At 43.5% G+C, this 27,189-nt stretch overlaps 1 protein-coding gene across 4 annotated transcripts in view; it reads left to right on the forward strand.

Annotated features, from left to right (window-relative positions):
- Npnt (nephronectin) overlaps positions 1–19,155 on the forward strand; it is a 68,619-nt gene extending 49,464 nt beyond the window's left edge. For all 4 annotated transcript variants that reach the window (XM_021650049.2, XM_021650047.2, XM_060392673.1 and 1 more), the window contains 4 exons: positions 8,917–9,003; positions 9,554–9,652; positions 14,627–14,883; positions 16,457–19,155. In XM_021650049.2, coding sequence (XP_021505724.1) covers positions 8,917–9,003; positions 9,554–9,652; positions 14,627–14,883; positions 16,457–16,540 — 527 coding nt within the window. In that variant the 3' untranslated portion in view covers positions 16,541–19,155. The remainder of the gene's footprint in view (positions 1–8,916; positions 9,004–9,553; positions 9,653–14,626; positions 14,884–16,456) is intronic.
- Positions 19,156–27,189: the final 8,034 nt, after the last annotated feature.

Raw genomic sequence — 27,189 nt, forward strand, 5'->3', positions numbered from 1 at the left:
TTTAGAATTTTTGTTAATGGGACTAGAAACCTAGCCAGATGCATTTTTAGAGCCAGTCATAAACCAGCTAAAAGGCTGGTTGGAACGCACTAAGGTCCCTGACAAAGCATGACATTGTTCTTTCGTTACTGGGACAGAGCAGTGTGTCTCCAAATGTGTTTTATAGGCCATTAGCTACTGAAATGTTATACAAGTTCTGGGGTCAAATACATTAAGAAATCCCAGGTTTGCCAAGCTGGCTAGGAGTACTGGCTGTAAGGCTTCTCAGACTTGAATGTGCTAAAGGTCACTGTAAGTCTCTAGGAGAAGCCTAGGACGGACAGTGTGTACCATCTTGCACCATAGATTTAACTATGGGGTTAGTTAGCTCACTAGATTAGGATTCTCTGAAACCAGTCAGTTCTTGGCTGAACTAGGAAGTATGGAGACCACGCCCCACAGTAACCAAGAGTCCTGGCTAAGCAGCATCGTATGCCATGCTTCGACTAACGGGGCTGTTCTGAGGCAGTCCAGTGGAGGGAAGCGTGGTCCATGCAGGGAGAGAGGTACTGGGCGGATGAGCAGGAAAGCAGATGTAAGTGGTGGCGTGCCTGTCTGGATACAGGGGATCGCTAGAAAATGGGGACTGAACCCAAAAGACTCTGCTGTCCACCAAGGAAGGTAGGTAAAAGCTTTTGGAAGAGCAAAGAAAATGAAGGTCTTGGTAGAGGAAATTGGGGGGAACGTTTCCCAATCTAGTAGTAAAATAAATGAAAAAAAAAAGTTGACTCTCATCAACTTTAAAAATTACTTGGAAAAATATCCCTGTTTTAAATATAATGCAGTATACCATTATACCCCATTGAGATATAAGATTCGTGGCTCCATATGTTTTGATGTATGTGAAGGTCTGGGAGAAAAAATTCCGAAGTAATAACCATGGAAAGGTGATTTTTTTTTTTTTGGTTCTTTGAGTGATTTTCATTGCTTAATTCTTATTCCCTTGCAGTAATATTTAAAGTTGTAATTGTCGTTGTCAAGGAAAACCATGATTTATTGTAACAATAAGCCTGTAGGAGAGGGTAGCGGTAATAGATTCCCACTTTCCCTACGGAAGAGGGAAGAATGGAGTTATACTTTTGGAGAAAGTATCCCGAGGCGTTCTGGTTCCTAATCATGGTAGTTTCATTTGAAACATTTTTAGTTTTTTAAAATCCATTAAAGGTTTTATTAACTTCTAACTGTTCTAATTTTTTTTAATAGAATGGGCAATTTTAGCTCCAAAACTCAGATTATTACAAGGAATATAGTATCATTTGGACCAGTAGACATATTTTTCCCCAAAAGTGTGTTTTTGGAATCCAGATCGAGCTAGAATAAACCAGGGTGTTCATCTGAGCTTCCTCTTCTCTGGAGTGGACTCACTCCTGCAGGCAGTCTAGGGTCATGTGTACAGATTATATGTGGATCTTATTAAAATGAAGACCCTGATTCTGCAGGGTTGGACAGGACCTCAGATGGGATTTCTGGCACACTCACAGGTATGCTGTTGTAATATGTGCAGGCCAGATGCTGTGGCGGGGATCTTTGGGTCCCAGTGGTAGCTCCTATGCAGCAGAAAGAACCATGCCTTGCATAGACACAGAATTAGCCAAATGTAGGACGTTTAAAATATAATAGTTGTATAACAGAAGTTTACCATCTGTACCATATGAAACAAAGGGAAGATGTTATAGACTCAAGATTATAGAACATAATGCAATTCATCTCTGCCACATTCTTTTGTAAGTGGCCATGCCTGAGAACCAGCCATGCTGTCAATGCTGTTACAGAACACGGGAATGGGCTGACCGCCCAGGCATCAAACAGAAAGAGGGAAACCACCTCCTTTCTCCTCACTGCTGCCCTGCACGGTGCCCTCCTCGGGGTTTTCTTCCTAATTGTTCCTCTTCTACAGATTTCCTAGTCTGTAGATCTCAGCATTTTTAGCCATGGACATATTTTAGTCTCCTCAGTCTCCTTTCTAATTCTGGGTGGTGATGAGTAAATGATTGTTTCAGCTGAGGGGTGAAGAGGTCCTCTGGCTGCTTTATTCTCAAGTAAACAGTAAGGCCCGCAGAGACCTCAAGATGATGTTGACATGTCTTGGAAGATTAAATCTCTGCCAGTGCTTAGGAGAAGAGAGCTGCTGCTGCACACAGGTCAGGGTCTGGTGCTATGGATTCTGAGAGTTTTTAAGCTTTTTTTTTTTATTTGTATTTTAATGGGATTCTGTGGTGGCTGGTGAAGAAAAAGATGATTCTTATCAGAAAGTATAAAATTGAGTTCTTAGTGAATGTGACCTAGGTTGGAGATGAGAAGTTTTTAAAGCCCTGTGCCTATAGAGTTATAATTAAAAGAACCGCATTTGGGGCATGCTGCCAAATTCTTCTGTCTCTGTTTCCTCGTCTGAATGTTGAGGCACTTGCTGTATACATCTCACGGGGCAGTTGTGTGAGTTAGATGGGAAGGTCCATATAGAACCCTTATCACAGTGATTGCCACATAAGAACATTGGTGAAATTCATTTGTACAGTAATAACAGATTTCCTAATTAACTCATAAGAGAAGCCGTATATTCTAGTGATGGCTAATTTTATTCCGATACTTCTTATTATGGTTCACTGCAGTTTTAATGCTGTTTTTGGCTAATGCTATCTTTTCAAAACAAATTGATCTGATTTACAAGTGTGAGGAGAGAAATGAAAATAGAAATGAGCTACTTTGCATATAGTTTGTTTATTTCTCAATAGCTGGAACTTTGTGTTTACATCAGGCATTCATAGCACATGCAAAGTTAAATGACTGTTAAAATAGAGATGTTAAAATGGTGTGTTAACAGCACCCCAGTGTCTCAACTGTGACTATAATGACAGTTGTCTCCCAGAGATGAATCTATCCAGATGGCAAGCTTACATGAAGGGTCTGATGAATAGCAGACGCCAAAGCTCCCCTTTCTCTTTCAGTAGATGGTTTGGATGAGTGGGCTGCCCTGTCCTGTATGGTAGGCGGGCTCTGTATTCAGGGGTGCTGCGCTCAGTTCAAGTAGCCCCAGTGGGGCGTTGTGCGCACTGGTCTGGAGAAGCCTAACCCTTATGGTTTGCTTTAGCTTAGAAGAGGGCAGGAGAACCAGGCCTGAGGGATATTCTCCGGAGTCCTCCAGCCATGCTTAGTGAAGAGCCATGCTTTGCAGACTCAGTCCTCTGAGGAGTTCCCTGAGGTGTGCCTCTCAGTTGCTCTGAAACCTTATGAAAGGCACACACAGTATATGGAAGAGAGGGGGTCTGTCCCCACCACAGGCTCATTTCTGAGCAGCGAGGCCCATGTTCGCTTTTCATCAGGGAGTTAATTTTTCCCAGTTCTGTTCATTACTCTCAGGCTCTGTCTTCTGACCTCTGTAGGCCCTCCCTGTGGGGTAGTGCTGGCAAACGAGATCTGATTTCTATATGGCTCAGCAACCTTTGTATCGAGTAACCAGCATTTGGCTAAGATATTTCTTGAATGAGGATAACAAAAATGACAGGAACTTATTTCTGATTTTTTTATTTTCTTCCCTCTGCGGAGTAAGCTCTGCCTTTGGACGGGCGCGGGAGGGCGCGGGAGGGACACTGCTCCGGAAAGCCCTTATCACTCATTGCAGATCCAAGTTCTCTTCAGGTGGTTTGCACCACATTGCCCAGGCCAGTTCTGGCACTGTTGTGGGACTAAAGGTTACAGACAACACTGTCTTGAATTCTTTCTATGTTAGGCGTTTCCTTCCCCGAAGAGAAAGAGACAGCTGTATCTATCCCTGTTCTTCTCTCATCTTTTTCAGGTGTGGGGAAAAACAATATAGATATTCTCAGAGATTACAGAATGGAGGATGGCAAGCAGAGAACAATCCCAAATGATAACAACTGTGGGAAATGGAGGGTGTTAACTCCCCAAAGAGATTGTGGGATACCGAATGTATTAACCCGGAAGACGTAGGCTGTGGGATAAAGTATGAATGCAGTGGACTGGGGACACAGGACGGTCTCATAATGGCCTCAGAGTCCTGGTGCCTGTGCTGGGCAGCAGCTATGGAAAGAAACAATCCTGCTTGCAAAGGCTGCTGTTTGCCCTAGTGAAATCTATTAAGTGCAGTCAGTCTCTCCAGGAATGTGATAATATTAACATATAGTCCACATCCATAAAGATGTCTCAAATAGCTGCAGTTTTACCCAGTAAAACCTTAACAGTGAACACAGAGAAGAAAATGTAAATATTACCTCCTCCTGCCAAGTAGCTGGCAAACCCGCAATCTCTTTAAGGGCTAATACCCTTTATTCCCTACAGTTCGTATCATTTGGGATTACTCTCTGTCTCTCACAGTGTCCATCTTTGAGGGTCAGTACCTTCTTTCCGTTAGTAATACAGATGGTTGTTAGAAGCAACAGGCAAGGTTTTGTTTTGTTTTTGAGACAGGGCCTCACTATGTGGCCTTGGCTGGCCTGTGAATCACTATATAGGCCACTTTGGGAGCAGAACTCATGCAGATCTGCATACCGCAAGAACATTTTTATTGGTGCAATATTGAATAATGTCAGGAAAATGTTGGAGAATTTTTTTAAGCGTGTGAACTTTCTTTATAGTAATTGTAGTCATAAATGCTTTCTACTCTCACCTTCCTCCTTGCCATTCCCCATGCTGCCGCAGAATGGTAACTTTACCTTGCAAACCTTCCCTTGTCAGTACTGTAAAAACCATTTAGAGTGTCCAGATTCTGCCAAGAGAGAATACAACATCTTAACAAGGTTTCAAACAGCTCCCATTCCATTTGGCGCTTTTCTGCCTGTGCTCTGCCTTTCCCTGAAGCTCATCAGCTGACTGGTGCTCCACCCTTTCATTCTCCAAGGCTGCCGATCACAGCAACTCAAACTTCAGGTCTTAGTATAAACATCACTTCTCAGAGAGTTTCAGCATCTCCCCGTCCTGGGTGAGCTTTACCAGGCTTCACTCATCACACCGGCACTTAAGCAGCATCTTCTACTTTTCCATTAAAGCTGCCATTATGTCCATCTTCACCTTAAGAGCGTAGATCAAACAAAGGCAGGAGTAAAGTATGTCCCTTGCTTTACAGGTACGTAGCCTAGCCCCATCCCCCACTGCTGCTCTGCCTTTTTGACTGGCTACCCAGTGAGTGGGGGACATTGAAGGAAAGAAAATGAATGGACAGGAACATTGTTAACATCTTTTATTCTTCTTTAATTTTTATTATTACACCATTCTAGTTCTGAGAAAACATCAGCTATGTTTCCGTTTATCTTGTGTCTGAAGTGAATCCTAGCCAAAATATCCAGCAAGGAAGAGTGGTAAAATTACATGTGCCCTTCCCTGCTAGTCTGCTTTCAGATATTTTAACTCATATTTTCTGCATCAATTAAAATCACTCGCCTGAATTAAAGAAAGTATTTGAATTTCACAGACATTTCAGTTTTACAACCTTACTTACATCAGATAGCAAAACTATTCAAAGTTCTCTGAACAGCCAAGATACAAACATCAGATACGTAACCGCTGTGTAGCTGTGTCCTTACAGAGACCTTCTTTTGTGGATTGTTTAGGGTTGTTTTTATATTTAAACTTTTCAATGGCCTCAAAATATACAATTATAAAAGACTAAATGAATCAACACATTAAAAAAATCACTTTAATTTCCAACATTCAGACTATCACATTCTTAATGTGTTCCTTGTGACCCGTTTTTCTAGTCTTTAACAAAAAAAATGTTGAGACCTACTCAAATTTCCATATTTACTTCGGTTGGTTTTCTTACATCCTATCACCTATGTCTGGCACTATACTTTACCTCTATAGAAACTTCGGCGTGATGTTCTCGGCAAGTCACACTGACGTGGTGAGGAAAATGAGTAACCTGTCAGGGTTCAGGGTAGTGCACACAGCACTATACAAATAGATGGCTGCTGGGCACATCAGCCCGGTAAATCCTTCAGACTCTGTAAACACCATCACCCACTGCTAATTAAATAATGCTTGGAGCCACCTGAGGCTTTGTGGGTGGACGGATGACTAATTTGGGGGTTCCTCTTTTCCAAGTGCATGGTCTTGTCCCCGTCTCTTTATCCACCTTCTGTGGCACCCTCTCCACCACTGTGTGCCCAAGGTGCCACCTTCATCATCCCAGCTTTGTGCTTTTCCTTGGGAAGCTCTGCCTCTTTCCCTTTCAGTTTCCCTTGTTCTTTCCAGAGAAAACCTCCTGGTGTGTTTTGATAAAAACAGCCTCACGTGTCAGAGCACCCGGAAGCATTAAAAGGACAAATGACAATGGACAGTCATCCATGGAGGGGGAGGGGTGCTGTCATAACACCGTCACACTGGACACCTCGGGGGTTGAGCCTTTTCCACGTAAGAGTCATTTAAGTGTCTGAGGAGCAGAACAAAAGCAGAGCTGTGTCCCAGTGTTTTTTTATAAGGTAAATCATGAGAAATGAAGATTTACTTATAACACTGACTCCTGATAAATAAGAAATATGTTCTCCAAGTCCGAAAATGAGGAAAGGAAAGCTGTCATTGGGTGTGATTGCTGTCAGCCATTCGGCAGCCCCAGGTGCCAGAAGGGCTCAGCTGTCTTCTGTCTTAGAGTCTGCCATCCTGTCCATTTGAGGGTGTACGGTGTGAAGAAGGACGGCGCTTTCCTGCTTTGACTTTTGAAACAGAAGTGGCGGGACGGTCCAGATGTAGCGGGCTAAAGATGGTCGCAAGTAGCATAAGACTGTCACTTTCAGAAGTCCTGGCTGAAGAATAGCATAACTCAGAGAAAAGGAGCCTCTCTGAGGGTCTTCAGTTTTGTGGTAGTCTATGTCTTTTTATTTCCTGTCTTATGAAAATAGAGTATTAATTAAGTTTCTGGCAAAGAGAAGGGAGTACTCCTGGGCTTGGGCAAGAATTCCCCTAATCACTACCAGCTCCCCCACAGATGGTACCCTCTGACCCTGCTATTCTTCAGGGTATCTTGGAGCATTTTTTTTTCTTTCCTACCCCTCTTCTAAACTTACCCTGTCTGTTGGTCCCCGAGTTTGCTGTCATTGTCTGCCATCAGAACTCACGCCCCATACCCCCTGCAGCTGTGCTGGTCTCGTTCACGCTCCTCGTGCTGTCTCCCCGTGTCCACCGTGGGGCTTGGCACTGGGGCGGAAATCAAATATACAGCAAATGAATGCATAAACAAGGGCTTAAGTGAGTCAGTTCTCTTGAAGTGTATTCAAGCTCTGACCCGCTTGTGACATCGGAGGAAGGGTGTTGACAAGGAACATGGCTTTCTGACAGGATCTTTGCATTTGCTCAGTGATCACTGAGTGCCTGTCACCAGGTCAAGCCCTGGAAATGCCACGGGAGTAGGATGTGATTGATGCCAGTGAAGACCTCAGGGACCAGCAGAAACAGTCACTTTGTGTGTGTGTGTGTGTGTGTGTGTGTGTGTGTGTGTGTGTGTGAATAACTGCAGCTCCTGCTCCTTACAAATGCATACGGAAGAAATATGCAAACGGGACTATGGGTCAATAGCAGGGAAGAATGTAATTCTCCCGTGAGTGTGAAAGTTTTCACAGCTTTCCCTGGTGTTTATGCTGGGCCTGAAACGGAGAGGGGGTGTTTGTTCAGGTTAATTAGTAGGGGGAAAAGCCCCAGTGTCAGGGATGTGGAAATGAATGGCATGCTTGGACAGGGTTGTGTGTTTTGTTGGGTGGATGGTTAATGCTCACCAGGAAACCGCCTGTATCTGATCCTACAGGAGCTGGGAAACCTGCTCAGATAAGGAAGGCTGTGATGGGAGGCGTGTACTGGTTACACAATGTTTTGCAGAGTTTTTGAGGGAACTAGGTTCTGTGAGTAAAAACCAAACCATCCACTAACAAATCATGCACAGAGATGAATTTTTATAATTTTTTTTTGCTAGAAATTAGAAGTTGTTTCATAGTATGTTTTCCACATGAATACTTGTTCTCTCTCTCTCTCTTTCTCTGTATGTATGTATGTATGTGTGTGTTTGTGTGTGCGTGGTATGTGTATGTATTCATGTGTGCATGTATATGAACGCATGTGTATGTATGTAGATCAGGTGTCTTTTTCGTTACATTCCACCTCATTTTTACTTATTCAGTCGATCACTTTGAAGCTCAAGGACAATTTTATTGGTGGTGGAGAGAGAAACTGCAAGGCAGACAAGCTGCGTGTTTCCACAGCTGCTGGGATGAGGGCGTTGGGGAGGAGAAGATAAAGTCATGCCTTTTAAGTCGGGCATGGGGGTTATATCTGAAAAAGATAGAAAGAAAGGAGGCAAAATTGCACCTTTGAGTTAATACTAAAAAAAAAAAAAGGAAGAAGAAAAAACAAAACAAAAAACATATCCAAAACATAACATAACAAAACCAAAAAAACCCAACAGCAACTGAAACCAGTAGCTTTAGCAGTGAGGATCTGCAAAGCATTGCCTCCCCTTTATTGTCTTGAGACAGGGTCTCTTACCAAACCGGAAGCCTCTATGTGTCTAGGCAGACTGGCCAAACAGCATAAGGGGTCCTCATGTCTCTGCCCCACAACACTGGAGTTACAGATGTGATCCGCTGCTCCAGCCTTTCATGTGGGGGGCTATAGATCCCAACCGGGGATGCACACGGATACAGCAAGCTGAGCCACCTGTCCCGCCCATTAACTTGTTTTTCGTTCATATCCCGGTGTCAGAGCACAAATACCTGCACAGCAAATTGTATTATCGCTCCTCCTCGTGTAAAATGGACTGAGATGCATAGGCTGCCTCCTCGTACTTGTTTAAGACAGGGCACCTTTGTAAGGTCTCATTAAAAACAGGAAGACAGACAGACAAAGGAAACAAACAAACCGTCAGTTTCTCTCTTATAGTTCCGCGGCAGCCATCCAATGACCTGTTTGAAATATTTGAAATCGAAAGAGGAATCAGCGCGGATGATGAAGCAAAAGACGACCCAGGTAGATGCTGTTACGTTCCAATCTTGGCCCCATGTCAGGAAAGGATCTTTGAAGTGTGTGTGTGTGTGCGCGCGTGTGTGTGTGTGTGTGTGTGTGTGTGTGTGTGTGTGTGTGTGTGTGTGTGTTTGTTTTTTGTTTTTTTTTCCAGCTGGGATGCAAAATAATGGGTTTTATGAATATGAGAAAATAAGATTGTAGATCCCCAGTCATGGTTAGGGAAATTATGTGATTTCTTCTCTTTTGTTGTTTTTTTTTTTTTTTACAACTCAGTTGGTTAGATCACTTGAGAAAAATAATTACAAGTCATAACTTTCTTTCAAAATCATATTAGTCTTTGAATTGTGGGACAGAAGTCATATTTTAACAGTGACAACCCAACTGGGTCATGAGACAGGAACACTCTGGGCTCTGTTTTCTCAGCTGAGCATCTGTACCAGTCATGTTGGCAAAAGATGTATATCATTTCCCTTCTGAGCTCAGGGCAAGGTGCAAATGGTTGGCTGATGTTTGCTGAGTTTGTGATCTTACTCTTCTGGCTGCCTCCTCACAGGGATCCTCATACACAGTTGTAACTTTGACCATGGACTTTGTGGATGGATCAGAGAGAAAGACAGCGACTTACACTGGGAGCCTGTCAGGGACCCTGCAGGTAAAGTCACATGATCTCGCACCTACTGTTTGCTCCTTTTGACCATTAAAGAAAATTGTCCCTACTGTGTATATTCCATCTTCTTTAAGAGACAAGATTTTCTAGCTGCCCGTTAGACTCATATTATGGAACACAGGTAGTTAACCAAGAGGCCTGATGGTTTGCCCCAAAAAGCTTGGTAAATAAGCATTTAGGCTTGTCCTAACGTTATAATTTTCAAGGTACTTGTAGCACCCAGTTCCCCTGCATAAAAGCAGTTACATAGTGGCCTGTCCCCTGTGGGAACAGCCCCTGGGCTCTCTCCAATTTGAGGATGAAGATATGAGCTGCAAATGATGGAGACAATAGAAATTTATACAATGCAGCGACTCTCTGGAAGCAATTTACTCTAAATCAGACCCAAGAAGACAGAGCACTGCCCCCAAGAGAAGTTTATTACCTAGCTGGACTTAGAGACAGGCTCTGGGAAAATTAGTAGATTTGTAAATTGTACAGTGCTTACTAACGTAAACGTTTAGTTCCTATGAAGTATTTTGCCTCCTTTCAAGAAGTAAAGCTACATACACATTGGCCCCTTCCTTCCCTCTGCAAGTAAATGTTCTTTTGAGTGAAGCCAATTTAATGGAAGGGTGAGAAACCTAGTTTCTTTTTCCCCCCTTTGTTTCTGAAGAATAGACACAAACGATATGAAGGGAAAATGCTCTTTTATGTAGGTCTGACGCCTAGTTTTCAAATGTTGTCCTGTCTTTGAAACACAACACAGAGAAGCTAGTTTGTGAGCACTTAAAATCTAATACAGCAGTTGTGCTGCAGGTGAGTGGGGCTTTGTGGCACGCGGATCCGAGGGATCATAGTTGGCTCCCCAGGGATGCCAGTGGCGTTTATAGTGTCCTTCTGCAGGGTACAGTCTCAGCAGCAAGGCTTCAAACAATTAGTTCAAACTACTTCCATTAGAGCTTCTAAAATTGAATCAAATATAGTTGAAAGAATATTGAATTGAAACTGAAAGATATTTAAGAGTAAATATTTGAGGTAAACTTTAAAAACATGAATATTCAATAAATTGATATGGTTTTTAAGATTTGTTTTTTTCTAACCTGGTGGTGTTGGTTCATTCCTTTAATCTCAGCACTTGGGAGGCTGAGGGAGATGGATTTCTTAAGCTCAAGGCCAGCCTGGTCCACAGAGCAAGTTCCAGAATAGCCAAGGCTACACAAAGAAACCCATCTCAAAACATACACACACACACACACACACACACACAGAAAGAGAGAGAGAGAGTGATAGAGAGATTTGTTATAAAAAGAATCACGCAATGCCTCGTACAGTTTAATTGAACTCATTTCTATGTTTTGAGTTACACCCGTGTAAGGTATCCTCTGAGCATAATATTGTTCCTGCCACAAGTCCTGCAAATAACATGGACTCAACAGATGTTAATATCTGCTAACGTCTTCACCTCACTCGTTTTATTTAATCCTCATATCCATTCAGTGAATCAGGTGATACTGTCTTTATTTCACAAGAGAAGTACTGATGCCCTGCGAGGCAAATGTAAGCCTCCTCAGGCCACAAAGCTAGAGTGAAGAAAAAAAAACAAAAACAAAAACAAAACCTAGTACATTGTAGAGTCCGTCCAGCGCCTGCAGCAGGAGCACATGTACCTGATGGAGTTCGTGTTTCAGACCTCTAAGGGCAGCTGGGTCAGACTGCTGGCCTGCAGAGGTTTGCAACCGAAAGACCTACAGGGATGGCTTCTGAGCCTGTTAGTAATGTTCATTGCCACAAAGAATATTCTTTCGAGTAAGGTACACCATGAAACGTAACTCACACTGTCGGAAAGATTTCATTGGTTTTGTAGAAACAGGCTGTTTGTCGTAGTACTTGTAAAACAAACTAAATTGACATTTTAGAACACTTTTTTAGAACTACGTACTACCTTTCAACACCTTCCATTATTACCGCGTTTGCAGACATTTCGATTTGTGGGTCAAATTTTTCTTGTCCTCTAGCAAAAGATACGTGAAATTGGGAATGGTAGGGAGGAATATTTTAAGTGGTCATTGGACAGTGTTAGGATAGAACAAATGGAAAGGACGTGGCAGCAGCTCAGGTGGGCTAACACCTGAAGATTAGATCTGACTCGTATAGGATGTTTTTTTTTCTAATTTTTATAAAAGTTTGGATCAAATGGGTATGGAATTTAGATATTGAAGAAATTGACCTAATTTTGACTCAAAGTGGAGAGAAAGTGATTGTGTGTGTTGACAGAACCATCATCCAAGAATAGCTGTGTGACCGGGCCACACACAGTGATAAGTCTGATGGCAAGCGTGTCTCAAGGTCTAGAAAACAATACACCTGTTGAAAGATGCGAGCAAGCCCTAAATGTGAAAGACCTTTTAGAGTTTACTACATAGTGCAGTCACCCTGGGCAAAGCCCACGACCATGGTTTCAAAAAGATGGAGTATGTCTGTGGAGACGGTCCTTTCCCAGAAGGTAAAATCTGTTGCAGTGAAGTTGTTGACCCGCTTCCGAGGAGCCCTTCTCATCTGAGCCTTAGATGCACATCATTCAGAGTGGAGTGGCCTGGATGAAGAGGTGGATCTGCCTTTATCTGTGAAAACTGGGTGAACGCCAGAATGTTTAAGATGGAGAAGAAAAAGTAGACTTGTACTGCTTTGAAACAATTGGCTTAAGGTTGACCAACTGCTCTTTGTGACTCAAATGCGGATAAGAAGTAGGACCCCTGGTAGAAAGCAACATAGTTTTGGTCAAACTCTTAGACGATTGTTTAATAGATTTACTAGATTTAATAGATTTAAGAACAAGCTGGTGGGGAGGAGATGAGCCTTCTCTTGTCGGTGTTTGGTGGGGTGGCCTCTGGAAAGATGTTGTTATAAAGAGCTAGAGCTACATATGAGATGACCTCTTTCTTACTCTGGGTGTGAGGGTCTGTATCCATGTGGAAAATGTCTCAGGTATCTCCAAGGGAATCAGTGAGCAAGTTTTCAGCTTGGATAAAATGCTGGAAAGAGCAAAAGATGGCGGAGAGTGGGAGGACAGTGCAAGCACACAGCTTATGGCCATATGCCGCTCAGAATTGTTCCTGGGAGTATGCTGGCCAATCCTGGCAGGACGCCTCTGACCTCCACATGTGTGCTGCGGCATGTGGGCATCCCTGTCTCTCCCGACAATTAGTCACTCAGTCAATAAACAAAATTAAAAAAAAAAAATTAAGCCCAACTCAGAGCAGCTGTATGGAGGAAGAACAGTAACAACTTTATTCATCATTATTACAACTTTAGAGTTTCGAATATGTTTAGAAAAGGGTTGTTTGACGCTTGGGTGCCTTGGTTTGTTAGATGCTCTGTTTGCATGCAGTGTCTTGAAAACTGATATTAGCATACATTCCACAGGTACTTAAGATAATCCTTGTTATCTTAAACCTTGCAGGTTTACTGTAATCATCTTACCTTAGTCTTAACCATAGAAACAGACTTACAGACAGTATTTTGGGGGTGTCAGTATGTGGGGGGAGGGAGCCAAGATGAGAGAGGAAGCCAACACATCGTGTTTTTATTGACTCAGGTACATGAGTCAATTTTCTGGCAGGTTTTTGCTACTTTTTTTTTTTTATATCAGGCATTCATGCAACAAACACCCTTAATTACCCACTGTGTCTTTAGGATGTTAATGGGAAGGTACAGACAGGACTGGCTTCAGTTGTTTGCAGCCTGCAGGGAGCACTTAGCACAGGGCAAGGATCCATCACACTTGATCGGGAGTCTTTTGTTACCTAGGAGAATGCTGGTGGGACCGAGGTAGAGAAAAACACGCTTGGATAAGAAGTGTCTTGCCATGTCTGTGTAAATAAAGCAGAGGCGATGACGATGGTCTGCCTTTGGGCTGAGGAGGAAATGAGGTTTCTCCCACAGCAGATACATGTGTTCAGCATTCCAACCACATTCTTCCTGTGGACAAATCAGTGTCGAAACTCTCAGTGTGCTTTCAATAGACTGTGACAAAAACCGCCTGAAGGGATTCTCATCTGGACACGAACTGACTTTCAAAACACTCACAGCCACAGCTTTCTCTTGAGAAGCAGCAGCCCCCACTGTATGGTGCTTAACTTTTTTTTTTTAATTGCACTTCTGTAACAAAAGAGAGATGGGAAATCTATAGATGACTGGGGTCTGAGGACAGCCAAGGTGACCGGTCAAAAGTGAAGGCTTTTATTAAATCTTTGTTTCCTTAGATATAACAAAACAGATAGACATTCAGACACATAGACAGAGAATACAGTTATAAATTTGTTTATATATGTGTGTATGTGTGTGTGTGTGTGTATATGTATGTATGTATGTATGTATCTTAAATCACTAGCCTCCAAATGAAACTGATAACCCAGGGAGGTTCAGAGAGTTTCCAGGCTGCCTGTATGTCCCCTGGGGTTAGCTGTGCCTCTGTGTGAGAAGGATAGCAAACTGTTTTAAAAATCATCTTTCTGCATTTAAGGACTGTGGTTTTTAAGTAGAGAGAGGAGAGACTAAGCAGACGTCATACAGTTTTCATTACTTTGTATTTCATAAAGTCCAAAGGTTAATTATCTACAATTAATGTTAGCCAGAAAATTTTGGGTCATTTCTCCTAAGCCAGTGTGGGATGCCCAGCAGCACAGAGTGGGTGAGAATCGGAAGGTAGTGAACACACATGCCTAGGGATGTCTGATCGTATCCCAAGGAAACAGTCAATGTTGGAGTACTAATCATGTCTTTGTTCTCTCTCGACAAAGTACGTGGGTGTTATATGTAAACAGCACAGCATTTACAGCAGGCATAGAAACAAGCTAGAGTTTTCTTCTTCAAAAAGATCTGGGGTTTTTATTGACAAATGTTACAGTCTGAAGTGTATTAAAAACCTCGTGTCCATGCAGTTTGTGCTGGAAAGAGGCCCTGCTTTTCCCGTTCCAGGTGGACAGTATCTCACAGTGTCGGCAGCCAAAGCCCCTGGGGGGAAAGCCGCTCGCTTGGTGCTACCTCTCGGCCACCTCATGCATTCAGGGGACCTGTGCCTGTCCTTCAGGCACAAGGTGACTGGGCTGCACTCCGGCACACTGCAGGTGTTTGTGAGAAAATATGGTACCCACGGAGCAGCCCTGTGGGGAAGAAATGGTGGCCATGGCTGGAGGCAAACCCAGATCACCTTGCGAGGGGCTGACGTCAAGAGCGTAAGTAGATCCCCAAAGGGAGGCTGCTTTCATAGGAGAGGCGGGGAAGAAGCCTTGCTCTGTGAATTCAGGCCTAGCGGTTTGTGGCTTTTCCTGGACACGAGGGCTCCATCCACTGCCTCTTTCCGAAATTCTTTTCTGCTTTTTCATCCTTCTTCATTGCAACCTTAAACACTACACCCTCACTCAAGCATGGAAACCATTTGTTTTCAATGAGAGAAAATTAGCAATAGAAATTTTAAAAAGAAAAATAGTTGATAGAAACATGCAGGGTCTCAGGTGTTGTGATTAATGGTGTCTGCTTTTTTCCTTTTTTCCCTTCATTTCCTTAAGCTTCCAACTTTTGCTAGGATAATGTCTGTGGATGTAGCTTTTCTTTCTACTTTTAAGTGTTCCTTTGAAATTTGTTTTTCCCTTTGGCCCAGACATAAGAGTTAAACAGATTCAGGTGGGAGTCAAGATCCAGAGTTGAAAAGTGTGGGTTATGGGAGAAGCTTTGAGTGGGGATGTAAATTGTATTTAAATTTTAAATTTTATTTTAAATAATCAAGTCCTGGATAGTGAGAAAATGACCCATCCCATTCCACCAAAATGCTGGGTGGATTTCAAAAAATGTCATCTCCATGTAGGTGCTTATACAACTTTGTCACGAAGACTCTACATCCATTCTTACAGAGTATCTTGAAACCATGTTAGAACCACAGACCCCGTTACAGTTTTCATGGATTTTGTGTACAGTTTGTTTTTGTTTTCTTTTCTCTCTCTCTTTCTTGGATTTATTTATTATGTATACAATGTTCTGTCTGTATGGACACCTGCACACCAGAAGAGGACACAGATCTCATTATAGATGGTCATGAGCCACCATGTGGTTGCTGGGAATTGAACACAGGACCTCTAGAAGAGCAGCCAGTGCTCTTAACCTCTGAGCCATCTCTCCAGTCCCTGCTTTTGTTTTCTTAATGTTTATATTGGAGAAATAAAACAGGAAAATGCACTGCTTTAAGTCATGGTATTGAGAGGTTTGTCCCATGTTAAGGGAGCAGGGCTACCCTACAGAGGATAAGATGTGAGCTAGTAAAATCTTCCAGAAGCTGGGGCTTACACAGCCATAGCAATAGTGGCTTGGATTATGTTGTATGCTCTGTTCCGCTGTGGGTGGTGAGGGAATATTATCAAGAGAGAACCAAGTCAGGCTCAAGACCTGGAGCTCTTCAGCCCCTAATTTCTCAGCCTTTTGCCTCACTACACTCTTCTTCCTTCTACACCTTGGTAATCTTTGACCATCGGGTGCTTTGTAAGCATTCCTGCAGTAAACTAGTGTGTAGCAAGAATGCCAACTTGAAGAGTAACCAATGCTGGGTCCTTCGGTCGGGTGAACAGCTTGCTGACTGCAGGGAGCATGCAGAAGGACAAGGGACCTGGGAGGATGCCGGCCCTTGTGTTGTAGTGTTGCCTTTTGCCATAGAAGTCTAACGTTTGGTTTGGGGGAAGGGTTGCCTTCTTCTGCTCCATGAGTGAGCACTGGGAAGGGGCAGCGGAAGCCTGACCGGTGTGTGCGTTCTCTCCCTAGGTCATCTTCAAAGGTGAAAAAAGGCGTGGTCACACGGGGGAGATTGGATTGGATGATGTGAGCTTGAAAAGAGGCCACTGCTAAGAAGAACACTGGCAACTCCAGAGCTAGCAGTGACCTTGCCCTTCTTCCTCTTTTTCCAATCCTTGCCTTCTCATCTCCCTCATATCAGGCCTAGGGCAAGAGTGGGTCAGGAGGAAGGCCAGTTGGTGACTCGGGTCTTGGTGGCCTGTCTTTGTGCAATCCCAGGGAACAGTGACACCCTCCTTGAAGTACAGGAGCATCTGGAGACACATCCAGTCCCTTCCAGGGTGGGGCCTTCCACCTGTGTCCCCTTTAGGAAGGCCTTCGGCATGTGTGACCCATGCCATCCTTCATCCTGATGACAGAGCGGGCCTGGTAGCCAATCCCGGGAGTTGTTTTCATTTTGTGCAAATGGCATTCTGTGATCTGTTCAGTGTTGAACCATCAGTAGTATTGATGTTGCTTACAGCACGGTGCACAGTGCGCTTGGGAAACTAGCTTATCCTTTTCACTCAAGTTAGTTCTGGCCTGACCTCAACTCTGACTTTCACTGCCGTACACTTTATAACGGAAGGGTGTAGAATGTGTTAAGGTGCATTTATTCTTGTAAACTGTGTTTTTGTTTCAAAAACAGTTATGGGGGGGCATGGAAATTCCTTGTTGGTAGTACTGTGTTTGTGTAAATGTGCTATTAATATAAGTATTTACATGTTCCTAATATTCACAGACTCCAGTTGCAAGGTCAAAGGCAGCCTATGATTCCTTTGGTTAAAAAAGAAATACATGTGAAATGTCATCTGGGCCATGACCTCTTACTGGCAGCAAGAAAACTGGCAGAAGTGTGCAGCTGGGGTAGTGGAGTGATGACCTTATTTCAGTGTCCTTGAGTTTGATCTTTAAGGAAGAAAGTAAACAATTAAGGGAAGCAAGGACCTGCAGTTAATATATAAAACCCTCATGTTTCGAGTTATGCTTTAAACCAGCAGCTTTCACCATTGTTACACGGCTCCATTGGTAAGAAGCTTTGTTGGGGGGAGGGTGGAAGACTAGGGAAGGCCATGGGGCAGGCATTCAAAAGGAGCTTTAAATTGGGAAGGTTTCTGAGAGTGTAGGTCACGGCGTACATGTTACCTGAGGCTGGGATGGGAAGCAGGCCTGTGCAGCGAGGCGACGCATGCAATGGAATGAGACAGATGCACTAGAGGAGGACAAGATAGGAATTCTAATATCCACAAAGCCCAGCGATATCTCCTCCCCGTCATACCTTCGTATTAAAAACACATAACTTTGTAAAGTCAACTTTCTCCTTACATTTCTCTCATTTCTGATTAAGTAATCAAAATATTTTCTGCTGTTTTTGCCAGGAAACACAAAGATGATTAAAGGGTTGGAAAAAAAGATCTATGATGAAAAATTAAAGGAACTGGAGAAGAGAAGACTGAGGGGCAAACCATTGATGGTTTTCCACTATGTGAAGGGTTGGCACCAAGAGCTGGGAGACCAGCTGTTCTCCACGTGCGCTGAGAATAGAACAAGAGGAAACAGGCTTAGGCTAGAGTGTGAGGGGGCATTTCCTGGCAGGGACAGTTGCTAAGCCAAATCTTTTACAAAAAGAGGAGTGTGAAAATCATATTATATTCATTCTCTCTCTCTCTCTCTTTTACTCCCTTCTCCCTTTCTCCTACTTCTACCTCCATCTCTCTCCCTCTTTCCAGTTCTCCTCTCTTCCTCTCTAGCTCCTCCCTTAAAAAAAAAACCTACATTAAAATGTTATCTGCTTAAGGTGTGCTTACTTCAAGTTAAAGTACCAGATGTGGAATCTAGAAGACCCTTTGAGCCTCACAGGGGTACATAATAATGACAGTCTTCAGAAATAAGCAATTTGGACAGAACTCTGAGTTAGGCCTTTTTTTCTTGACATCCTGTTAGAAAGGTCACAAAAGGAAATGCTGAGCTCACTAAAATGCCTCTCACTCAACAGCCAACCCCAGCAGTATTAAATCAACAAATCCCCAAATTATTTATTCCTGGAGAGGTTTTATCAGACAGATGCTGTAGTATCTTTACAATGTCCTATGACCGCTTTATTCCTGGATTAAGGGTCTGACCCCCGTGGTTGGTTCAGTAGATGCTTGTTTAGAGATGTTTTTCAGGGAGACCCCCACCAAGAAGCATGGGTCAGAGAGATTTTGGTCTGGTGCTTGTCTCTGTTTTGCATGTGATGAGTTGACATGGCTACTGAAGTACCATTAGCCCTCTTGCCCACCTCTTCCCATGGCTCACTTTCGTACTAGGAGCCTTCCAGGCTCTACACGCTGATGATGTTTTTGAACAGGTCCAAGTAAAGTTGTCATGTAGCTCAATAGAGGCAGAGTTGGAGATTCTGAATGGAGTCTTTGAATAAAGCCAGATAATAGGTTCTTAGATGTGTTTATTCATGATTCATTTCCTTTTTGGTCATGTAACTGCACAGCTGAAGAAGAAAGGGGAAAGTAATTGAGAATTTCACTTTTTGGTGCCAATAAGACATTGCACTACGCTGATGAAAGAAGTTATCCAAAGTACTGTATAACATCTTGTTTATTATTTAATGTTTTCTAAAGTGAAAAATGTTCGTGGTTTTCAAAATGGCCAAATAAAAGCAATCTTTGTAAATAAAAAGACTGTTAATAATACCAGTTGTCTCTTTCTTGCTTTTTGACTTCTGATTTTTGTGACTGGGGTCCTGAGGTGACATACTGCTGTTTCACAGCCATGCTCAAATTTCCTTTACCACATGGAAGAGTGGGAACACAGATATCATTATACTTTCTGGGTTAAAAATATGAAACCCATTCATCGCATGCACAGCCAGGGGAGAGAGAGCAGGCCATTGGGATGCGTGCTTGCCTCAGTATATTAGTTACACTTTGTAACTTAATGAAAACATTGCTTTATATAGCAATATAAAATACAAGTAAATACTTAAGTATATATGCATTATATAAATCTTTTATTAGTGATCTTCTTATAACATTTTATTCTCTAATAACTTTTCCTGGTGGAAGGAAAAACAACTGTAAGGGAACAAAATGAAAACATACAGGAATGAAAGTCCTTGCACAGATTTAGGGAGAGCACACTGACCGCCACTCTAGAGGGGGTAGGACCTGGGAGAATGAGGTTGATAAACGAGGGGGACTAAAGTGTTAGGCAATAGCCACTTTTATTCAGGGCACCAGACAATTTATCCTCTGAAGCTTAAGAGCAATCACATGAGTAAAATTCTCATTAGTTCAAGGTGTTTACAATCACAGTGACAAGCTGCACATGGCAAAAAAACAAACAAAAAAAAACCAAACACGTTTTTTTCATAGAGACATAAAAGATAGTTTAAACATTTAATTGAAAACAACAGTAAGCAATAATGAAGTATGTGAAGTAAACTCACTACTGTCTGTGACACCTGAGAGGAGCACAAAAACATTCCAAGAACAATTCTGTGTTTTGAAGAAACTGAAGTCACAAGACTTGTTTCCTTGGAGTTTTCTCACGAGCACTCAGAACACTCATACAAGTGCATTCTTGGACTGTGTTCCAACAACTCTAGATACCTTCCCCCCTCCCCCAGTACTCAGAGAACTTTTAACTGCTAGAGACCCAAATCGTCCAATTCAGGTATGCTTTTCTACCTTCAGAGATTCTATTCCCTTGGAGATCTGAGAAAATCCAGCTGAAGCTCTGAGGAGCCCTCAAAGCTGGGGGAAGTAGATATGAAGAAGATCCAGGGCATGGTTCATTGATTCATGTAACATATTTGAGCGATGTATGTGGCTCTGGAGACCAACACTGGGCAGACTTTCCCAAGAAGTGTTTCAGTCTAGAGGAGGAAAGGGGCATTTGTCAAAATCACAACTGCAGAACTGTCATTCTGAAAAGCATGTATATTGTGGGTTTGAAGACCGAGGGGACTTGAGGACCTTCATGCAGTTTTCTGAGCATCACTGTGCCTGGGCATCACCTGCAGCTATGTTTAAGCTCTCAGTTTAACCTGGCAAGGATATGCCTCAAGATTCTCCATTTCTAAAGAGTTTTCATGTGATCCAGCACTGTTGATCCAGCGCCACAAAGTGGGTGACAAGGCTTTAGCGACAGTGAACTTTTATCAACATTAGTGTTCAGTGCTGGATGGGCTAAAGGTTAGTGGTTGCAAGATCCACATTAATAAAGCTTCACTAAAATATTAATAGTTCCTTTTTTCTGAAAAACTATGTTTGAACATAAGATATATAAATGTGCCTGCCTAGTACAGAACAGTGCTGTGACAAGAGGACTTCAGAATATGGAAATCATAATTGAAAACATAAATGAGCAGGGCTGGTGGTGCAGATTTGTGACAGCTGTATGGGGGAAGTGGGGAAGTGGGATGTGCTGAGGCAGGTGAGCAAGTTCAAGGCAGCTCAGACTACATAATGAAAGAATCTGTCTCAAAAAAATAAAAGAAACACACACACAAACACAAAACAAAATGAAAGAGAGAGAGACAGGAAGTGTACATTCGAGAGAGATGAATGATCTGGAAATAATTACTATGTAGGAGAGAACCCTTAGCTGGTTTTCAGAATTCCAGGATGTAGACACTTGAAAGGAACTTGGAATCACAGCTCCAACTTGATTTTTCTGGGGTCAGTTCATTAAACGCTAAAGTATGAGGTGAGGCCTTAACGTGAACAGGTCATAAGTTATAATCATACCAATTCCTATCTTGTGGGCTGTGGCTCACTATTTCCCCCATTTCAGGTCACATCCCTGCAGTGTCTTGCAGTTTCCCCTGTGTGTTGTATTAACCTAAAGCAGTGGATGGCACTGACCCTCAAGGGCACTTAAAGATGCTGGAGAGCATTTTTGCCTATCACACTTTGGGGGCTACTGGTGCCTAATGGATAGAAACCTGGAATTAAAATCCTATAAAGGGAAGGACAGTTCCACACAGCAACAGCTTATCTGGCCTCTAACGGCAATAGTGCCAAAGTTAAAAAAAAAAAAAAAACAAACTTATCTAGGATACCTCACTCAGGATGAACTTTTCTAGTTCCCACCATTTGTCTGCAAATTTCATGATTTCCTTGTTTTTAATTGCTGAGTATTATTCCATTGTGCAAATGTACCACCATTTCTGTATCTATTCTTTGGTTGAGGGATTTCTACAATGTTTCCAGATTCTGGCTATTATGAATAAAGCTGCTACAAACATGGTTGAGCAAATGTCTTTGTTGTATACTTGAGCATATTTTAGATATATGCCTAAGAGTGGTATAGCTGGATCTTGACTATTCCTAATTGTCTGATAAGACACCAGATTGATTTCCAAAGTGGTTGTACAAGTTTACATTCCCACCAGCAATGGAGGAAGGTTCCCCTTCCTGCATGGTATATACTCACTTATAAGTGAATATTAGACATATAATATAGAGTAAACATACTAAAATCTGTACACATAAAGAAGCTAAGCAAGAAGCAGGATCCCGGGTAAGATGCTCAATCCTCATCCAGAAAGGCAAACAGCATAGACCACGGAAGATGGAGAAAACATGGAACAGGACAGGAGCCTGCCACAGACAGCCTCTGAAAGACTCTAGCCAGCAGGGTATCAAAACAGATGCTGAGACTCATAGCCAAACTTTGGGGAGAGTGCAGGGAATCTTATGGAAGAAGAGGGAGATAGAAAGACCTGGAGGGGACAGGAGTTCCACATGGAGAGCAACAGAACCAAAGAAATCTAGGCCCAGGGGTCTTTTCTGAGACTGATACTCCAACCCAGGACCCAGCATGGAGATAACCTAGAACCCCTGCACAGATGTATCTCATGGCAGTTCAGTGTCCAAGTGGGTTCCCTAGTATTGGGAACAGGGACTGTCTCTGACATGACATGGCTGGCTCTTTGATCACCTCTCCTTAATGGGGGAGGCAGCCTTACCAGGCCACAGAGCCAGCCAGTGCTGATAAGACCTGATAGGCTAGGGTCAGATGGAAGGGGAGGAGAACCTCCCCTATCAGTGGACTAGCGGAGGGGCATGGGGGAAGAAGGGGGACAGAGGGACCTACAGCTGGGACACAAAGTGAATAAATTGTAATAAATTTAAAAATAAATAAATAAAAGAAAAAATCTGCTCTAAATCTGGAGTCAAATCAGAAAGCACTATAGTTTGAATCTAGACTGTTCCTCCAGTGGCTTGGGTATTGGGGCTTGTTACAACTTGGTGCTGTTGGTGGTGAAGAAACTTTAAGAGGCAGGGTCAACACAAGGTCTTATGTCATTTGGGTTATACTTTCAAAGAGGATGGTAGGAATCAAAGCCCTTCTTGTCGTTCTCCTTCTGTATTCCCTCTAGCATGAAGTGAGCAGCTCTGCCCACCACTTGCTCCCTGTCCCTCCCTCTACAGGCTCTAAGCAAACCCATTGCCAGAGGCCCATCAACTGAAATTTGAGCCCAGATATATTTTCACATTTTTAAGTCGATTATCTTAAATGCTGAGTGACAGACGACAGGTAGTTTTCTAACCAGCATCAGTACAGGAATGTGTTAGAAATGAAACCTCTCTAACTTCACATCAGGTCTAGAGGAGGCGGAGTTTGAGGTGGACCCAGCACTGCTAAAGCAAGTTCTCTAGGTGATCCTGGCACAGGTTAGCCTGAGATCAGGTTTACTTGCCATCTCTACTTTCACCACCCATGGAGGGACAGCATTCCCCCGCCCCACCCCAGTTCCTACTACAGCATGACCTAGCTCCTTAAATGCACATGGGAACACCCTGGGTACACCCCCCAGTCTCCAATCCACACCTAGCAGGACAACAGTAGCATTTGGTAGTGGGATCTCTCACCTCATAATCCTTGAAGCTTCTTCTCCCATGGCATCCATGAGCTCGACTCCCACAGACCTGGCCATCGACTATGAAGCTACTGTAGCCCCAGTGTATTAGTTAGTCAACTGCTCTACCCCCTAGCCTCCTCATTTCGTCTAATTCCTTCCTTCTCTAGATGAAAACGCTATTTTATTCATTTCATTGATCCTTAAAATCTGCCTGTTTTCTACTCTCTTTATCTATTGAGTCTTTGGCCAAAAGCGTTGCTCCCCGCAAGTTAAAGTGCATAATATTGTGGATGATACTATTTTCAATTTGGAGTTAAAAGAATAAACTCTTCCATAATGATTTAATTCATAAGCCATTTTACATAATGAAGCAGGAGCCATCACATTGACACAGACCAGTTTTTCTGTTATCTTTTTGTAAGGAGTTTATTTCGATACGTGGTTCCAAATCTGTTGTTAAATGAGATTGTTTAAAGAAGACACCTTGGTTCTTGTGGGATTGAAGTGAGTGAGTCAAAGAACCCGACAGGGAACTGAGAGGGGACCGGAAGCTCGGACTTTCACAGTCATCAGGGAACAGTTGCAGACTTCTGTCTCCCCGGTTACGGTGGTCAGCAACACCAGATGCGCCTGCGATGTTCAGCCCACCTTCCGCTAGTTGAAGCAGATTCCAGCAACAAGGCTCCCAGGTGATGTCCATACCCACGAAAGACTCTCATTAGCACGCACAGCGTTTCTCCAGAGCTCAGCCCTCTCCCACATGGAAGGCCCACGTGGGACAAACACAAACCATCCTTTCCAACCCGGTGCCTATATCCGCAGCCTCAGCACCACTTGGGAACTTGCTAGAAGATCGCCAAGCTCAGCCCAGACCTCGGGGTGGGGCAGCATGCTGGCTTTAACGGCCTGTTGGCGTTCCTGAGGCTGAGGATCACAGTTTGGAGATGGCTGTTGTGGATTAGAAACGTGAAAGGAAGTAAACCCGGCATCCTGCCTCAGTTTGCGGGCCACCTTCCGCCGCCAGCTTTGCACCTCGCGCCTTGCAGGCCCTGAAGGGTTCATCACCGCGTTGGGGCCGCCTCCGAATCAGGAGAACCTGCGTTGTTTCGCCACCCCCACAACTCGCAGTGTTTTGTTTATACTCCGGAAATTTACCAGGTGGTTTCCACAGCCTTGTTTATCCCTGACTGCAATCCAAAGACATAGAAACTGTTGCTTCCCACTGCAGGCAAGATGGAACGGCTTGCTCAGGAGGGTGTCGGTTCTCGGGGGCGGAGCACTTGTAGAACTCATACGACAGTAGAACTCAAAAGATCCACCGGATGTTTCAAAGGTAAGCGCGAGGGGATGTTCCTGACAGAAGGGCGTTTTTAGCTCTTTGGGCAAATTAATTGGAGACGTATTAATTAGTACTTAAGCAGATTACAATCCACAACTTCATAGGCTCCGTGTTAACGTCAGTGAGGGTTTCAGGGGCTCACAAGTAAGGGTTTAGGAGTTTTCTTGCACTGCACCAGCAACCTCACTTTGGAAAACAAAAACTCCAGGAATTATCGGCATAGACCTGTACCCAAGGAGCTTAGACCCTATTGGTTTGTTTTGTTTTTGTTTTTCTGCATCTTTGGGTATATTTTCAAGTCTTTGGTAAAGCAACTTGTAAGTTTAAAAGACCCTACATCTTCAATGTGACAAAGATACACGCGCGCGCTTGTACACACACACACACACACACACACACACACACACACACACACCAGCCTTGACATTCCTGTAAATGTCCCTCACAAAGTCAGTCGTTCTTGGGCAGAGAAGCAGCAGAGTTTCTACTTCTGTTAACGCGCTCTCGTTCTACTGGAGGCCAGCGCTCTCGGAGAGCCACCCCGGGGGTTGTGGAGAATCTGGCTTTCATTTGCTGCTGTACTAAGCCGGAATTCCCCAGCACTGCGGCCAGTGACCGCACTTGGCTACAGCCCGGAGCGTTTTACAAACTGTTCCTTCATCTTGTATACCCCTTTCCTCATATTTCATAGCTAGTTCTTTGGTTAAACAGCCTGTGGTGGGGGATAGCTAGAGAACATTCCTGAGACAATTAGGGAAATCCAATTTAGATCCTAGCTTCCCTGTCAAGAACGAATACTACGCCTAGCCCTCTTCCTAGGCATCGCCCTACCATGCTGGGCTTCAGCTCCTGACTTGTCCTGTGTGGATAACAGGGACGTTGGGAGCTAACTGGAAGCGATGGGTTTCGTAGTTTGCAAGAGCTTTTTGTAATGCTTTATTTGACCTCATTTAAAACTAAAACTTCATGTGGCTATAGTGCTTGAGTGTAGACAGTCTTGTAAGCCCTTTACATCATAGACAGGGGTCATTGCATTAACCAAATCCGCAAAGGTCAAATGGACAGTAGGTACTAAATCTTGACCTGATTTTTAAGTTTCTTTCCCTGCAAAGCCAGCAGGGAAGGATCTCAGAGCCCCAAGAATGTGTGGCAGAGGCTGAGAGAGGCCCAAGGATCCGAAGAGCCATGTGTCCATACTCAGGAAGCCTGCTAACAATCTTAGCAAAAACGAGCAATACTCATTATGGAATGATGAACAATTCAGAAAGAACGAAGAAGGGGAAACTCACACTTGAGCCTGGAAACGTTGCTTAGAACTTGGGTTTATACCGTCTAAGCCTTTTTCTTCTTTGTACCTATGGCATCGAACCATGCGGGTAGAGGCGGGCCGTAAGTATACTTCCAGAGCTGATCTCCTTGAGCTGAACCTGTGCCTACTGCATGTTAATGGCAGCGCAGACATCCCTGGAAAGGATACAGCATAAACATGAAGTTGTTTCTCAGGGACTTTGGCCTGTCCCTGTAGAGAAGCCCTGTGGAGATTCCAGAAACCTAATGATGCTTTGGGACGCGGTTCACAGCCCCTTTGTAATCGTTGGCCTCCTTTCTTTCCCTGTCGGTCGTGCTTCAGTGATCCAGGGAAACAGTCCCAGGGAGCCCGAGGATGGAGTGCAGTAGGTCAGACTCTCAGGGAAGCCAGACCCGAGCAGACAGGCAGTTGTCCTTTACAGACAGAAATGTGGGGGGCAAGGGAGAGGGTGCAACTATCTGATGGCAATCTTTTTCTATCCAAAAGCATTTCATTATCTTCCCCCTAAACCCCATTACCCCCACACAAGATAAAGGGCAACAAAATGCAATTCTGCCTCTCATCTGCTCAGTGATCCTCAGAGAGGATTTAGCAAAGGGCAGCTATGGAGTGGGTTTCCTGGCTCTAGAGTAATCTCACCTGCACTATTCTCTAAGCTGTTGCTAATTAATGCATTACAGTATTGAGGCTAAAGTTGCTGTTTAGATGCCCTTGTCTGTAGCAAAGCTTCGTTTTGGAAGATTGAAGCAGGGTTACCTGCAAGGCTAACCAGATGAGAAATCAGGTGCATTTGTGACCCATGCCAATCCTGGAAAAATCATTCCTACTTGCATCTCTAAAGGCAGGGTAACCCTCCTCATGGCCAAAATACAGAAGGCTGAATTTGCTTGAAAATAGCTTTTTATTCTAACAAGTGCTTCAGTTGCTGGAGATCAGAAAACAGAACAAAACAAAACAAAGAAATAATGACACATGACACAGAATCAAATGCTGAGAAAAATCTTTATGAAACGGCAGGAAAGCCACCGTGGTGGCACATGCCTGTAATCCCAGCACTCGGGGAGGCAGAGGCAAGTGGATCTCTGTGAGTTCAAGGCCAGCCTCGTCTACAAAGTGAATCTAGGACAGCCAAGGCTACACAGAGAAACCCTGTCTCAGAAAAAAAAAAAGTAAATAAACATATAAAATTTCTGGAAAATGCACTGCAG

Source organism: Meriones unguiculatus, chromosome 10 (genome assembly GCF_030254825.1).
Source record: "Meriones unguiculatus strain TT.TT164.6M chromosome 10, Bangor_MerUng_6.1, whole genome shotgun sequence".
In the NCBI taxonomy this organism is placed as follows: Eukaryota; Metazoa; Chordata; class Mammalia; order Rodentia; family Muridae; genus Meriones; species Meriones unguiculatus.